Source organism: Lonchura striata, chromosome 12 (assembly GCF_050655825.1).
Source record: "Lonchura striata isolate lonStrDom1 chromosome 12, ASM5065582v1, whole genome shotgun sequence".
NCBI lineage: Eukaryota > Metazoa > Chordata > Aves > Passeriformes > Estrildidae > Lonchura > Lonchura striata.
In genome coordinates this window covers 10,102,395-10,119,296 of record NC_140714.1, presented here as the reverse complement: position 1 = coordinate 10,119,296, position 16,902 = coordinate 10,102,395, and the positions used below count along the sequence as shown (strand labels likewise).

At 41.0% G+C, this 16,902-nt stretch overlaps 1 protein-coding gene across 1 annotated transcript in view; it reads left to right on the top strand.

Annotated features, from left to right (window-relative positions):
- Positions 1-16,902, top strand: part of LOC110470690 (netrin-4) — a 46,409-nt gene that overhangs the window by 22,038 nt on the left and 7,469 nt on the right. Inside the window, exons 4-5 of the mRNA XM_021530547.4 lie at positions 10,459-10,585; positions 10,927-11,115. Coding sequence (XP_021386222.1) covers positions 10,459-10,585; positions 10,927-11,115 — 316 coding nt within the window. The remainder of the gene's footprint in view (positions 1-10,458; positions 10,586-10,926; positions 11,116-16,902) is intronic.

The following is a 16,902-nucleotide window of genomic DNA, read 5'->3' as shown; positions in this document are numbered from 1 at the left end:
ATCTTTTTGTGCCATCAATGACTTCACAGGGCAGAAGGTGAAATAGTTTTGATGAAATGCACTTCACGAGTGACTCATGTCCCAGGAGACAGAGGGTGGATGCAGCACATGATTCTCACAGATATTATCAAGTCTTTGTATAAGCAAGAATTCAAACACAGCTGTTCAAAAAATAAGAAAAGCCTTCTGCAGCTTTAACTGTCTCTAGAATCCTAGAGGAGACCTGGAAAAGACCACAAGTGGGCTGGTTTGTGTCCTCACATAAAGGTGTGATCAAGCATACCCAAACCATCCACTAGTGAAAGCTTTTTGTATGAGATTTTCCTGACAAAGAACATCCAAACCTTCAGTAGGTGTTCCAGTTTTAACATTCTGAAAGCTTTTTAGTGCCTGCCTAAATAATCTCTGCTGCAAATAAAGGTGATTCCTCCTTGTCTCCTCTTCCCCAATGATCAAAGCAAGCAGTAGATCCTCCTTCTGCAGATGTGATTGGAAGGTTTTCTCCATATCCTTCTTTAGGTTCTATTTTTTTTGTATTAACCAGAGAAGTGTGAAACCTTAGGTAGTAAAAATTTAAAATTTTACTCCCAGATCACACAAGACCAGAGTAAAGATGATCATGCTACTGTATTCATCTTTTCTGTACTTTAGACATTATAACTTAAGTCTTTCTCAAACATAAACCAAAACCCACTCCTGGAAGATCCAGGTCCCTGGATCCTTTTGTATTTTACCTAATATTTACCAATAATGATATTGTAGTGGTGAGGGGAGAGCTCACATTAATCCAGATCTCAGCCTGGAGTTTATGTAAGTGTCTATTTTTTTTTGCTTGAAATACAGCAATATCCTTGTCTACAAGCAGGAGGAAAAGACCTTTGTTGTTGAGGGCTCAACACCAATGATACAGTTCCCATCAGCAAAACTACACTGCAAAAAAATCTTTGCCATTTTGCAATTCCTTGGCAGAGGAAAGGTGCTCTGCTCTCAGTCACACGGTAATGGTGACCCACAAAAAACAGGGTGTGGAAAAGATGTTACAAACACTGCACATCCAGAAATAATCTGATTCAATCCACAGGCCACATCTAATATTTAAGGTACACATGGGCAGAACAAGTCCTGAGACTGGTGTGGATGAAGTCACATCATCCACAGATTGAAAGCAGAGCAGCTTTGTTTCCTGGGCTGCTGTTAGGTAGCTAAATAAAATGCTGCAAAAAATAAAGACCTCTACAGAAACTCTTAAGCAATATGAGTTTCAGCCTCTTAATTGTTTATAATCCTCCTATGATGTATTGATCTTCTGTAGTTGACAAAAACAAACAAAAAAAAATTAATGTAGAATACAACTGTAATTGTTTGATGTGGGATAGGACCAAAATCTGAGACCATTCTTGTGCTTGGGTCTTAGAAAATACATTATTGTGTTAAGTTGCAAGTCTGCTCTTCCTACTCTGACAGAAGTCTCTTCCATTTGTAATACTCCTAACACTGCTAAAGTGATACTACATGGAGGCTAAATAATGGAGAAAATTAAAGCAAATTTCTTCATACACTTGAACCAATATTTTTCAATACCATTTTGAAGGGACTGGATGAGCTATGGCTGTTAGATAATCTATCAATGATCAGTTTATCTGTGGCTATGTCACTTCAGTCATGGCAACCCTTTCAGCTTCTGGCTTCTCCACTGAGGCTGCCAATAAGAAATGCAGCCCCGTGAGAAGCAATGTCACAGATGCCACAGTGTCATAGCAACAAATGGATACAGGAAAACTGCAGATTGTAAACCCAATGTCCAAATGGTGCATCATTCCTCATATTTTGAAATCCTACAGAGTCTCATGCATATTTCTGGTTATAAGTTTGTGAAAATACAGTGAGACCCAAAATAGGCACAGAGGATCCAATTAAAATATTCTCTGACTTCTTATTTTGGAGCAAAACAGTACTATTCTTACTGTGGGGCTTTTTTTCTTTAAACAAACCATGCACCCCCCTCAACACAAATTATCTAGACATTTCCTGTACAAACTACTGAGAATATCATGTTGGATAGGAGGAAAACTTTGAGATACCAATATAGGAGCTCAAAATAGGCAAGAAACTTCAGGACAAACATGTCTTGCTATTGACAGTAATGACTGTTGCTATTGACAGTAATGTTTTCTTGGTTTCTATTTAGCTTTCCTCAGATCAGAAAAGTAAAAGGAGACACAGAGATGTCATTCCTGACCCAACTTCAATAGCTTTGTATGGTAGCTAATGGCAAAATTCTCCTTTCTGAATATCACAGACTGCATTTTTCAAAAACTTACAAATAGTTTCCCAGACTTTTTGGGTTTTTTGGTTGTTTTTTTTTTTTTTTAATTATTATTAATGGGGGATATTTACATGCTGTTACAAGTGAAACAACTGCCAGGACCCAGCCATCTGAATGCATCCAGTCTTGTTCTATGGTTGGATGCAACAGAACACAATCCTGTCCAAGGCAGGATGTATGAAGTTATGTGTGTCTCTACAGAGCTGCCAGGTTTAGGATCTGCTTTGATGGCCCATTTTAGGTGAGTCCAGAGGTGCTTCCAGAACAAAGTTTACAAAGCAGAAAATGCATATGGACAGAACACAGAATCTACACCAAGGTCCTTTTTGTTTGCCAAACATTTCACAATTCTCTTTCTAGCTCATGAGAAGCAAGTTCAGAAAGAGGAAAGCAAATGTGGATGAAAATGTTTTTGTATGAAGCTTTAGGGTTTGTCTTTTTACTTGTTAATTATTGGTACCTACAGTGCCAGGAAATTCTTACAAGTGGCCTCGGATGTTTCTTTTGCTTCTTTATCCTGTTTACAGAGACAAACTAGACTCCCTGTGGGCCTGATCCTCCACAATGAAGCAAATGGAAAGTTTTCCACTTACTTCAAAAGGAACAGGATCTGGTTCTAAGTAGGATTCCTTGTTTGGCATAATGGGGGTTACATAAGGTAAAACTTGCTTTTTTACATCCGTTTTCTAGGTGATCAGGCTGTTGTAACCCTTGTAAATATTATCTACCTCCTCTTCAGATGTCTTGTGCAGTTCTATTCATAATCCCCAGCTAAGTTTTCACATTATCTGATTCCAGCTGTGCCCAGAACTCAGAGATGCAAGAGGTGTTACTTTCAGGACATTTGAACAGTGGAATTTACTCATTACTCTGTGATTCAGGCACTCAATATTAAAATATTGAGTCTCATTCCCTTTTCTTCTTCCTCCATTCTTAAGACACTCCCCAAGAGTTGGTGACCTACTGTAACTCAAATGCTGCACTTCAGCCTGGCAGCTGTTACTCATGTGCAGTTTGTTACAGATTGATAATGGAGTTACTGGCATTGCAGACAAAAATAAGAGGACAGCTTGTCCCCAAAATCAACAATAATCAAGGTAGAATTCAGAAAGGAGACAATTAGCAAGCAGAATGAAATATGAACTGGGGGACGTGAATTCAGGCAGAGAGCAGAGTTGTGTTTTGAAACTGTTACAGGCTGAGTAATATTATCTTGTTACTGTTCAAAAAGCTCTTAGGGATGTCAGTCTGAATATTCAGCTGAACACTATCACTGGTTTTTCTCCACCATTACCATCAGTGAATTTGGAACCAGCAGCAGCTCATTGACTCACTGCTATGGAATCAAAACCTACATGGGCTCAGGTGGCCCTGCCACAAGTGTCCCAGCTCTACTTATCCCCAAAAAGTTCCCACAGACTTAATTTACCAAAGCCACCAAGTATGAGCTCCCTCAGAAAACACCTGTATGTGTAGTAGTTTTCTGACATATACATGTATTAGGCCTTCTCCCAGAAAACAGCAAGTGACAGAGGAAAATAATAGCTTTTCTCATTCCTGATTAGAGCAGGAATTTGGACTGTCCATCTGCCCACAGCAGGTGCTGTAATCAGGGACTTCCTCCCAGATCACTCATTCTCTTTGCAACTTTGAAAAAGTTGAAGGAAATTTTTAGTTTGGCCTCTTACGAGTTGCATGTGCCCTCCTTAGAACTTGATATTCAAGGATTTTCTATAAACCTGCATGAATATGTCTTTTCATTTGGAGAGAGCACAGAGCCCCATTTGAACTGTAAGAGAAACAAAGCAGAACAGCAGATACTGTTTCATTTAACCATGCAAAATTACCCAGGAAGAGTCAATTCACTACAAGCAGGTAAGGGATAGCATCTGATGTCATTGCAAACTGTGGTATCCCAAATTTCTCTGGTGACATTACAGAGTGAATACAGAGTCCACAGGCAAACATTTTTTCTGAATCAGCAACAGTTGCTCTGACCTGGAAGGCTTCCAAATTTAACCTTCATTCATTAGGAGAAAAGCCCCCAAGTAGACTGAGAGTAGCCCAGGAGAAAAAGCAACAACTGCAACACTGAATGGAAGGACAATAGGGAAAGAAACTAAATGAGGAGAGAGAAAGCAAGAGGCTTCAGGTATTATACAGAGCTGAAGAGAGTTTAGAAAAAATTTTAAACATCAGGACAAAGAGATGGAAAATTTTCTCTCACTTTCTGAGCTGTGGATCAGAATTCAGGTGAAAAAGCTTTGTGCAAAGATGACTAAGTATCATGTAATTTCTTGGAGATGTTGTATGAAAACAGGATAAAGTTCTACATTATGTGATACAAATCCACCAGAAGTTACAGAGCTCGATGGAAGAACTATTGGATGAAACTCATGGCTGAGTACAGCAGTTCAAGCTAAGTGGTTGGAACTGATCATCCTGGCATTAAAATCCACAAAGCTATAACCTCCTCTATGTCCTGATCCAAAGCTGCTCAGGTGGTTGATGTACAAATCAAAGCCTTTGGCAGCAACACCAGACTTTTAACAGCATGGCTGTACTGTGAGACAGATGAGGGAATTAATGCAGATTAAAAATACTGGTGCCAAGGGAAAAATCCCCCTCGGTTTAGCTTTTTTCCAAACAAGGTTTGGTTTTACAGCCCAATTTATACATAACTCAGGGTATGATGTAAGTGATAGCATAGAAAGAAACAGTAAGGATATGTCTCAAATTGAGATTATCCAAAAAAAGTTTACATCCTGAAGCCACAGTCTGAGAACACAGCTGCTATACCAACATACAAAAGTGGGACTCACTTTCACATGGCCATTAAAGCCAGCATGGTGGTGATTGAGCAAAGCAAAACATTTGTCTTCCTTTCCTGGACTAATTATATCCTCTAAATTCAAGTATGTCAGTTTATAAATGTCTACCTTTCCAAAACTGATTAGAAAACTTGAAGTATGAAGAAGCCAGAATATCAGCATTTAAAGCAACAGTTTTCATCCTTCAAAGCTGACAGCTGCATTAGTGACAGGAGCAACGCCAGCTCAATGCACTTGGAGAGCAGGAGTACAAGAACATAAACTATTCCAGGAGATGCCATGGGACTTCAGGCTGGTATTATGAAATGGGGAGGTTTATACAATCACACAGTCGGCCTGCCTGCATCTTTTTCTCGATCCATTCCCCACAATAACTTCGGAAGACACCATCCAGTTTCAAAAAAATTTGTGAAAGCAACTGAACTCTCAGTACAATGAATGGGAAAGAGCCTCAGAGATGAGACAGTTATAAGAGTAATGAGGAAAAGCAGAGGAAGGGAGGTGTCATAAAAATAGATTTCATAATGTATCCAAAGAACTCAAACATTGCAACAATGAGCACAGTGGAGAAGTCCACATAGGCCTTAACAATTTCTTATTTAAGGATCAGGATGTGTCAAGTGTTGCCACAGGCAATGTTGTCTAAGAAACAAAAGGACAAAGTGAAATATAGAGGTGATATAGAAATCTCCTGGATCTTAATTTTTCATCTGCTGTACCAATACATTTATATTCATTCATATAAATCAGTGTCATAAGCTACTCAGGCTTTAGCTAAAAAACTGGCTTTTTTTCCTAATTGGTGGCATGAATCTTGCCTCTGTTGCTCACACTTTGCTTTCAGTTTCCTCCACCTGGCTTGCCAGCTCCTGATGAAGAAGGCTGAAGTATCTCTTACCTCAGGTGCTTCTTTGTAGTCAGATATCCGAAATAGGCCAATGACATTAATGCAGTGGCAATCAAAGTGTTATTATTAGTGTCCTGAAGGCACTAATAGAATTGAACAGCCCTGACCAGCCCCACCTGGGGCTGTCACCCATGCTCTCAGTCCATTGGCTTTGGGGTCCTATTTAAGTTCAGCCCTGAGCTCTAGCTGTGTCTGTTTGCATCCCTGGCCCTGCCTGCTGGGGGATGCTGGGCTCTGCTCTGGGTCTGTCCCTTCCCTCTGCACCTTTCCCTGGTGTGTGCTGTAGCTTGTCTTTCATTCTGCCCTCTGAATAGGCTTTGCATCCATGTTGTGTCTTTCTTGGCCTGTCTGTTGCTGCTCCTGAATTATTGCAGTCCCTTTCCTTTTTGTCTCTGTGGTGCCAGCTCCCTGCTCTGCCCACGGTGCCTGGGGTGGTGCCCCCTCGGTAAGGGCACAGCCTTTGCTGCTGAAAACCTCAGCCTGTACTTCTTTGGCCCTTAAAGAGCAACTGGTCCTTGTTTCTTCTTGGCATGCATCTTCTTATGAATCTTATTAATCGTCACTATCTCCATGTAAATCTGACCCTACTTTCAAGGGCATAGAAAAGTGCCAGCATAGTTCTCCTGGATCTGTACTTCTCTGATTATCTTCTCTTCCTTGGTATGATAATTGTGATCCAGTGCATCCTGAGATCTTGCATTTGGTAGAGATTGCAGTTTTCCAGCTTTTTTGGTCACACTTCGGTGAGAGAAGTGCAGACTTATTTTAGTAGTGAATAACAGCTCAGTGACACACCTGTTTTCCTTGTGCTGGTGTTGAGTGTGACTCTTATTTTCTCCTGTCTTTAAGCAGATATCCCATTTCCTATCTTATCTCACAGATTCCTGTATTTCATTCTTGCTCCTTCCTGGACTTTAGTCTCTGGCTGCCTCTCCTATCTCTTTCTAACAGAACAAATTGTCTCATTACTCATAGCCACCTCAGCTAACCTTATTTCATCTTACACTTAAATGTCTCTTCCACAGCTCAGCTTTTCCTGCACTAACCAGTCTTTCTGTGATGGCCACTTACATCCATTAATCATGTTTCTTGCATGTTCAATGTGAGCTGTTCATCTGTTCTCTTCTCCTATCTAAATCCTTCCTGTAATTCATTGACACCTCATGTTGCACTCTCTTCTGTAGCTGTTTCACCCATTAATGCTATCTGAGATTACTCTGCATGAAAAAAATATTCCTTGGTACACATGGCAGACTACTTTCTCTTTCATTTTGCTTTATCTTTCCACCAATACCAATCAATTCTCTTTGCCTTCTTCTTAAACCTATGCCAAAAATGCTAGTACCCAAATGTAGCACTTTCTAAAAGAAGCTCCATGCCAGATACCCTGTTTCCCTGTGCTTGCCCAATGGCTTAGAGAAAAGGGCTGAAAAGCCAAGCAGACAGCCAGCAGGAGAGCCAGCCATCCTTCCACATGGATTTGGGAGCTGTTCCATAACAGGGATCACAGGTAGGAAGCCTTTTCTCTGCCTCTGTCCTGCTCACAACATGCCACAAACTACAGTTCAAACAAACCAGTGGGCAATGAGCAAACTAACACATCTACTTTCCAAAGAATAACTCAACCTTTCCTCTCCTCTCTCACTGAATTTTCCTGTTTATTTTCCTGAATAATTGTTCATGAGTGTTCACACCATCTGTGCTGTGTACTGTAAGCACAGGGTCCTGTGGAATAATGAATTTGATCATGTCATTCAAGGCTAAAATGAGATTGGATGGTTTAATTCTACCATTTCCCAGCTGCAAAGTCTCAGCATTTTTCATAAATTTTTTTAAATATAGTGAATACAGAGTATTCTGTATTCAGAGTATTTAATGTATTTCTAAACAGTAAAATGGGCTAACTTACAGAATTTACATAGAAATACATTTCAATAAGTATTTCCTAAGAAAGTGAAGAGATCTAGGATTTTGTTCTGATCCATTTTAGAATGAGCTGTGAAGTTCAGGTCGAGTGTGACGTTTGGAGAGCTGTAAATCTATAGTTCGGGGTCAGGTTCATTTTACCTTTCCTCTGTTCTCTGCCTTCTGAAGAGCAGGCCCTGTGACCACAGGGGAGAACTTAAAGCCTGAAGTGTCAAACCCAAATAGTGAAAAACACAATGTTGTTGTATTCTCTCGGGGTCTGCGGTGTTGGGATGACCCCAAGAGTGTAAAAGTCCTTGTTTCCTAGCCCATGCAGCCAAAGAAGGAGTCTGAATGCATAGATCAGCTTCTTAAAATTATTTTTCCTTATCTATAACATTCTCTCTGACCTGCTGAGCTCTGTCTAGCAGGCCAGCCATAGCATTGTGTCTGCAGTCTCAGGCAGCATTTACATTATATACTAAAAACTATGTGTATTATGTTTACAATGTGCCAATACCTATCATTTATGTTGGACAGTGTGTCTCTACCTTAAACCAATAGAAAAGTGTCACCATCACAGCAAGACACAGAGGACAAGAAGGAGAAGAATGCCAGGACACACCCAAATCCCTCCATCTTGACCCCTGAATCCTAGTCTAAAAAGCCCCAAATTCTACTTTTTCACTCTGTGTTAATTGAACTATCACATTACTCAGATCCTTGTGGCTTGTCATTCCTCATACAGAGTTGACATTTTTTTTCCATGGGCTAAAATCAAAGCCACAGGTGTTTTTGACTTCATGCCAAGGTCCTGTTAATGGCAAGGCTAAAGGATTGAAGTCAATTTGCACCCCAGTCAAAATGAAATTTCAGCCTGGTATTTTGTTCTGTGCAGTGGGGCAGAGCTGTGCTGTGCTCAGGATCCTCAACAGCCCACAGAGGGATGGGGGTCTAACCTCTGATTTCTGGGAATTTCCTGCTCTAGTGCCAATGTCTTGTGGCATAATAGCAGCTGTTCTTGTGATAAATGTAGTACATGACTTATGGTACCACCCTTTCCTTTCTCTCACACCCTATGCTTGATATTTCCTCCAAAACATTTATCTGTGAAATCGTTTCCCTGAGGCACTGCAAATAGATATTGCAATACTATTTATTTTTTAAAAAAACCAAATCAAAACTAGCAACAACATAAAAATTCTTTTGTAAGGCCATTCTTAATTGTGGATTGATATTACAGAGCCTCATGCACTAAATCAGTTTCTCATGGGAGTGGCTGCTATATTCCTGGTATGTAAAATTACTTGAGAGCAGAAGTAGCTTCAACTTTCTCTTTGAAGAATGGACTAGCTCAGTTTGCAAGGTCTTGTTTCTGGTGTGACTACTGTGATTTGAATATTTCCAAATCTGATATGTATTTGAATATTTCCATGACTAAAAATCATTGTGTTCCAATGAAGGTAGGCAAGTACAAAGGAAGCAGGTTCCTTCTTCAAGTACTTTCTCAAGCAAATAGTCACAGAGAGAACTATTCAACCAGTCTTAGTCAAGACTTTTTGCACTTTATTTACCCACCAAACATTATGTATTGTTTTCTAGCTTAGATGGGTTTATGTACTTCAGCTCCATTCTTCAGCCAGCTTTTGCTCATTTTTGTTGAACATCTTCTAATTTCACCTAATTTATCTGGTAATAAGATGTTTAAAACTGAACATAGCATTGCAGGTACAGTTTTCTGTCCCCTCAGAATTACAGTGCTCTTAGTTTCATAACCCAAAATTTTGCTGGGCCTTTTCTACTAATCCAATTTTTATATAATCATATGTAAGTTGGCAGGCTGGTGCATACTGTACTTAAGTTAAAATATCAGTGCCTTCCTCATAGAATGTGTGGTTTGAGGTTACTTTTCTGTGGGAGTACTGGTTGGTATTTTTCCATTTTTAATATTTTTACTACATTTTTTGGTTGTTCTAGGGTGTTCAAGACTATTTACTCATTCATCTAATAATTTAAAGTTTTATGATTCATGGTGATTCGCTTCCTTATATTTATGCTCTCTTCAGACCAGTGTTAATGTCAAATAAGACAGAGCCCAGCATGTTCTGTTAGCCTGTGCTCCCCTGTGACTTGGCCCCGCTAGCCCAGAGTATATTTGACACTCTTTGCATGCTCTTGCCCTGAATTTGTAAATCAAAATGAAGACATGTGAGCTCACCTAATTTAGAGTCTATAGGTTGTTCATCACTGCTGTCGTTAAACAGCCAACTGAGAGCTAAATGGTTGCTATGTGCATTTTGTAAGGTATATGAGAAGTTCCATTTCATTAATAACTGTGAAAAGAGAGAGCTACATGTTTTAGCTCCAGGATCTGTGGGTTTCCTAAGAGAGCCAGGCAGCTGTGTGGGAATTGTGCAGCTCTTCATGAGGCTGCTGGGAGCTCCACCTGCTCCTGGAGCTGTTTGACCACACTCTCTTTTTCCTGGCAGGTCCATGGGAAGTGTGTGTGCAGACACAACACGGCAGGAGACCACTGTGAGAAATGTGCTCCGCTCTACAACGACCAGCCTTGGAAGCCAGGAGATGGGAAAACAGGGGCACCAAATGAATGCAGAAGTAAGTGGAAAGGAGTTTACTGACCCAGGCTCTCGGGGTGAGCACTCACCATAACAGCAGGCAAAGCTCCCCGACAAAGACTTCTCTGATTTACAGAAACTGGGGATAAGTTGCTGGTCATTGATGGAGAAATCAGTGTGCAGGTCATTCTTCTGCACTGTGGCTAATGGGGAATGGAATTTACAAGCCAGAAATCTGGTTTTCATGTAGCTACACCCCTCCATCCCCAGCATTCCAGGTTCTAGCAGGGTTTAAAATACTGCCAGATTGGTTTGGAAAATGCTACCATGATTTCTGTGCCAGTTGTAAAAGCCTGAGGGCCGCTCTCCTGTCCTCACCAGAGTGTCGCTGTCACAACCACGCCGAGAGCTGCCACTTCGACCTGAGCGTGTGGCTGGCCTCGGGGAAGCGCAGCGGGGGAGTCTGTGACAACTGCCAGCACAACACGGAGGGACATCGGTGCCAGAGGTGCAAACCTGGCTTTTACCGGGACAGAGGGAAGCCCCTGTCTTCCCCAGAGGTCTGCAAACGTAAGTGACCCTGTTACACGAGGCAAAGGATGAATGGGGAAAGCATCGTTAAAAGAACAAAATAATTTCTATAGACTCACTCCTATAGAGGAAACTCATGAGTATTACTGTATTTTCTTTGTATTCTTTTCCTAAACTACAGGGGGTTTTGATCAAAGGTGATCATCCAGATTTTTTTCTATCTATTTGTCCCCATGTTATGACACTTTTTTTGTGATAACAGTTTAAATTCTCCAAATGCATTGCCTCCTGGGGAAATGTACATTCTTCTTGTGTTTGGTTTTAAGTGAATATGGCTCATTTTCTCTTGAGGCACATTTTATTTGCCTGGGGTTTTTTTCTGTACTGCTCAAGACTGTGTGAGCCTATGTGCAAGCTGTTGTTAAATTTAATTTGATTGTGCAACATCTGTGCACATATAATGGATGCAGAAGATACAATAGGCCTGGAACTGTGCATATTCACTTGGGAGCAAATACACCAGGACTCAGACTTATTTCCAGACTCTACAGCTATGTTATGGGGTGCTCTGCCCAAATTGATTGCATCATTGACACTTCAGCAGAATGTGTTAAGGTGTGTCACAGGCACTCATGGCTGCACACAGAGGGTGTACAACCTCTGGATCAAGATATTTTGCACCCAGCTAGTCTGGCAAACAGCCTGAATCTTCCTCACTTAAAGTAAACATTTCCTGAGTATCCTGCCAGGCTTCACATGTCTGATTCTATCTCACATCTGTTTGAGAGGTTGCTATTTCCAGCAATATACTTAATTTCATTTTTCCCTTTGGATAGTTTCCTTCCCCATAGCTCAGACATCATTTGCTAGCATAGAGAACTTTATCCTCTGTTATCTGACGTCTTGCCCACTGGCATTATGAGCTTTTGAAGCTTTTCTGACCCTTTTAATGTGCTTCAATGTGATTCCTCTTAAACACTTAGGTTACTCCTGTCCCTAGGATTGTGAGTCCTGTGATATTACTTAAACTTTCTTGCCCAACATATCCAATGTTTCTGCTCTTTTGCCTTCTTCCCACTGGAATTTGGTGACAGCAGACTGCTTCCACACAACTTTTCCTTCTTTTCACAGTGCTCATCACAGAACATGGACCAGCAGACAGGGCAGAGGGTGAGCTTACCTGGCTCTCCCTGGATCCTGTAGTGTTCTATGGTGACCCCTTTCTAGTTCTATTTGTACTCTGAGCAGATTTGCTACAGGAAAATCTTGCAATGAGAACAAATTGTTATGCCAGAAGATTAGCTTTCACTCTCATAGCACCTGAAAGAATCTCTGTATGAACTCCTGTACTGAGCAGCAGGGAGATGGTGCAGTAACCAGCATCATGTGTAATACTAGATAACTGCTGAAGTCAAGGAGCACTGGAGAGCAGCAAAGAGGAAAAAACGTTGTTTGAAAATACAGGCTATGTGTCTGGAAACCCTAGAACTGTTTGGTTAGATGAAATCAGACCTTGACTCTACGTCTGCCCCTCTTGTCTGGTCTCGTTACAGGTCTCTATGTAACCCCTGCCAATACTCTGCATAGCAAGAGAAAAAGTGTTCAGAAATTTACCTTGTTAAAAGAGCTTTATTCCTGTCGTGCCAGTGAAGCACAACAATGTTCTTTTCACCTGGGAAGGTGCTGCTGCCAGCAGAAGGCCCCCAAATGCAATTGTCTCCACTTTGAGTTGCATGCTCAGGCCTAGAGAGCTGCCATCCTGCTTTAGTCACTGAAAGTTATATGTCTTTTCTAGGCTCCTTGTTCTGTCAGTGGAGAAAAAGAGGGACCCCGGGGGAATTATTTATAGCAGTCTAAGGTAGATGCCTAAAACAGATTGACTGAATTGCCCTCTAAAGAATATCTATTTCCTTAAGAGGTACTCTGGATCACTAGCCTGCACTAGAGTTTCTTTTAGCTGAGATGAATTTAATGGGTTTGATTCAGCAGGAAAGGCAAGCACAACCCTCTCTGTGAATGATTCAAGTCAGTGGGACCTTTCCCAGGGGTGTGAAGGCATTCATGAATGCTTGCCATATCAAGATATAAGGAAAGGGCATTGCAGCCCACTTGGCTTTTACTGCAGCTGTGTGCATGATGCTTGTACCTCTGTGGCAATAGGAGGTACTCTGGATAAAACTACAGAGTTCAGAGAAAACTGGGAAGTAGGTGGTTAACTTGTGCCTTTTCTCTTTTATTTAAGGAAAATAAGAGAATTGCCACAATAAGATTTGACAAATTCCCATTATAGGTATGATCACTTTGTATGATGGAATACCTGATCACCAAACACTTCACCATGAGGATTGCAGACAGTGTGTAAGTGTGCACTTGGTGTTACAGTGCACCTCTGCAGAGAATTCTCAGGGAACACTTCACTGCTTTGGTTATTATCATCAGAAACACCAATGGAGACAGGCTTTGGTTAGAACAGACTCTGTTTGAGGGAAGCTTTTTCTTCCAGGACCATCATCAGCCAACATTAAACTGCAAAACCTTCTGCAGGATAGAGGCCCTCTTCTCTATATTTTAGGTTGAAAACTTGCATTTACAAAAAACCTCATCTGGAGTGGTCCAGGTTGTGTGACCCTAAAACAAACTCTGGTTTCTCAGTAAAAAAAGTTTCTATTTTGAGCATTGCTAACATATTAGACAATGAGACCACCAGATAGATTTTTGTCATACCTCATGTATGCCTGCTGATTATAAACTGAAGAGATGCCACTTCTGGATTAACATGTTTTTTAGGATTTAAGTGTACCAATTCCAAGGCATTGTCTCACTTTGAGAAATTAATGCAAACAGTGCCAGACTAACAACACTAAATGAAAGACCCACCCAATAAGCAAGTGTTGGAAAGCAGTAATAAACTGCAAACAGCAGACTGAATGGATGGTTTTGGTGAGAGCAAACTAGTGCCCATCTTCCCATTTTAAGCTCAGAGGAAAAACTTTCAATGGGAGATGAAAATTTGACCCTTGTGTACAGTAGATACTGAGCTGGGAAAGGAAGTCTGATGAAAAAGCTGAATGAAATGCTGTGCTAATCCCTTTGAGAAAGCACGCTTGAAGAGTGCTCTGCCATCCAGAGCAAAGTCTAGGTTCAGCTGTGACATCCCCCTCAGGCTCCCACAAAGTTAACAGGACACTGCTCAGGCCCAGAAACAATCTTTAAGCATTAGTCATAATAATGAATAGCATTCTCTCTTAATCTGCTCAGAAAAAAAGTTGTATAACAATTGGATCTCCTGGCACTATCTAAACCACCCTTAGCTGAGCCTCCAGTGCGAGACTGCAAAGACATTCCCTCAGAAAAAAAAATATCTGCTGAAATTTGATATGGAAGCGTGAATCTGCTATTCCTTTTTGTCTGCAGAGGTAGCTTGCCTCTGATCCCTTTGCTTCTCCTGTTCCTACCAGCTGGGATGAATGAGAGCAGGGTCATGGGCAGAGGCTTGTTTGGACACTGCTTAGATCTATATTAAAAAGAAAAAAAGGCATGAAAAGAGTCCCCGAGCAAGGCACACACCTGCCTGTTATTGGGGGTGACAACACAGGATTAAGTAGTTTGTATATAGACTTGTATGGGAGCTTTGACTCAAAAGCCTAATTGTTTCCTAACCAATGGTTAGAAAAGCTGCTGTATCCTTGGCTCTTTCCTGTGGCTTATTCCAAGGCTTAAGGGATCCTTCTGCAATGGCACCATCTTTTGTACTCACCCTTTGCTTAGCTTAAAAGTAATGCAGGCATGTAGACCCATTAAAAAGGGTCTCCAGGAAAACAAGCTTTTTTACTCAAAGAGCGAGGCTAGAAAATTAAAATGTGCCCAGATGCACATGCACACACACACGGTCTGAAAGGCTCTGCTTCTCATCCTTTTACTTCTGAGCAGAGGGAGTGAACTTTTAATTCTAATATCACAAAGACCCCATCACATCTTGGTTCAAAATCTGTCTTAATCAGCCCTGACCACACACAGAGCTGTCTATCTTATTTCCTTCCTTTAAGAAACATCATTGGCAGAGTCAATCCCCACACCTGACATATTTTAAAAATCACACTGGTTTGATCATATACTCCCAAGATGCATTTGTATATGTTTCAGACTCAAAAGACTATTTGATTTTTCATTTTGCCTGTTTTTTAAAAATCAAATAGCCAGTCTGCTCACAGCTATATCTTATGCTGTATTGTTAGACAAAAGCCTAAGACAAGATACCTCACAGGCCATTGACTTACTTGGAGCACCTGATATTTTCCATATTGTTGCAACCAATATTATATTTTGCATCTGTGTCTAATTACATGGGGAAGACAGCTGTGCTGAGGGCAGACAGATTTATCAGGGACTTGAGTGGGGATTGCAGTATGAATTATTCATTTTTCATTATTTCTTGTCTCCTCCCTTTTACAGTAGTGTTTGACAAAAACTTGGTATGGGAGTGAGACTGAAGGCAAGAGGATGCTTTGTGACACTCTGTGACCAATAGGAAACTGTATAGTAAAATTATGCTTTTTGCTAAACTACTGTCAAGGGGAGAACCAAAATAAACTGCCCAGCTCTGAGCCAGGATTGTCTGCACACCGTCCCTAACATAATTGATGATGCCTTTGATAAACAAGGCCATTGTCACATTGGCTGCTGTTTTGTTAGACAGGGAGGTGGATGGAGAGAAAATGAGGGTTTGCCAAGAGAAAAAAAACCAAAAAATCAGTGGGAAAGGGTTGTTAAATGTTAGAAAATGTTAAAGGGTAAGGTTTTGAAAACTTGTTTTTATGTTTCTTTAATAGTGAGGTTTATTTGCAAATCCATGGTACTGTTAAACAGATAAAAACCCAGTCATCCACAGCTGCCCCTTCAGCATGTGACATGTGGGCTCTTATTTTAGGAGTTACCTTAGATGCACAACTGGGATTTTGGCTGTAATACTCTGGAAGCCAGACAATGTACCCACCCAAGCTGAAATGCTAAATAAACACAGACTGTGTAAAGAGTTTGCAAGCCACTTGTATAACTCATCTGAAAGTGTTGTACATGTATTGATTCAGCTTGCTTTCTGATGCACCAGAAGCTGTCCCAGTTTCTAACTGGAGAATATGTCCCACAGTTCATCTGGAAACATTGTTTTTACTGAACTGCAGCCCCAAAATAAAAAGGCACTTTTATTTTCTGATTCCTCATCAGCTTTCACCAGTGCTTTCAGTCACTGTGCTGTAATATTTTCCATTAGGAATAGGGTAGGAGAAGTTCTCATCTTCCTGAATCAGGTTCCAGTCTCAGCTGGGGTAGGTAGTCTAATGATGTGAGTTACCCATCTGTTAAGTGACTCTCACTGATGAAACCCAAAAACTAGAAATAAGAGGGAGAAAGGCAGACCCAGAGGTTGCAGAAATCTAAGGTATTTTAAGAGAAAACTCCACAGGCAGATCCTATATATAGTAATATTACAGAAAACAAACCTGGATTCAAGTAACCCTGGTGCTGGCAAACTCTTACTCCTTGTGTCTCAAACCTGTCTGCAATGAAGGAAGGGTGTTCCCCGTCCTTATCTCCAAATCCATGACATCCATTGTTTTCAGTGACTGACAAACTGAGTCTCTTTTTTAAGGTGATGTAGTCAGCCCTGCAAAAACGGGGTGGGGGCTTGAAATCAAGTTTAGCAGCAAAAAATCAGACCTTGCCTTTGAACCTGTCAGGGCTAATGAGCACTTCAGTGTTCCACCTGCTCTCCAGAGCTGACAGCCCAAGCCCTGGGTTTGCTCCCAGAGTCGAGGCTGCTTTGTGGCA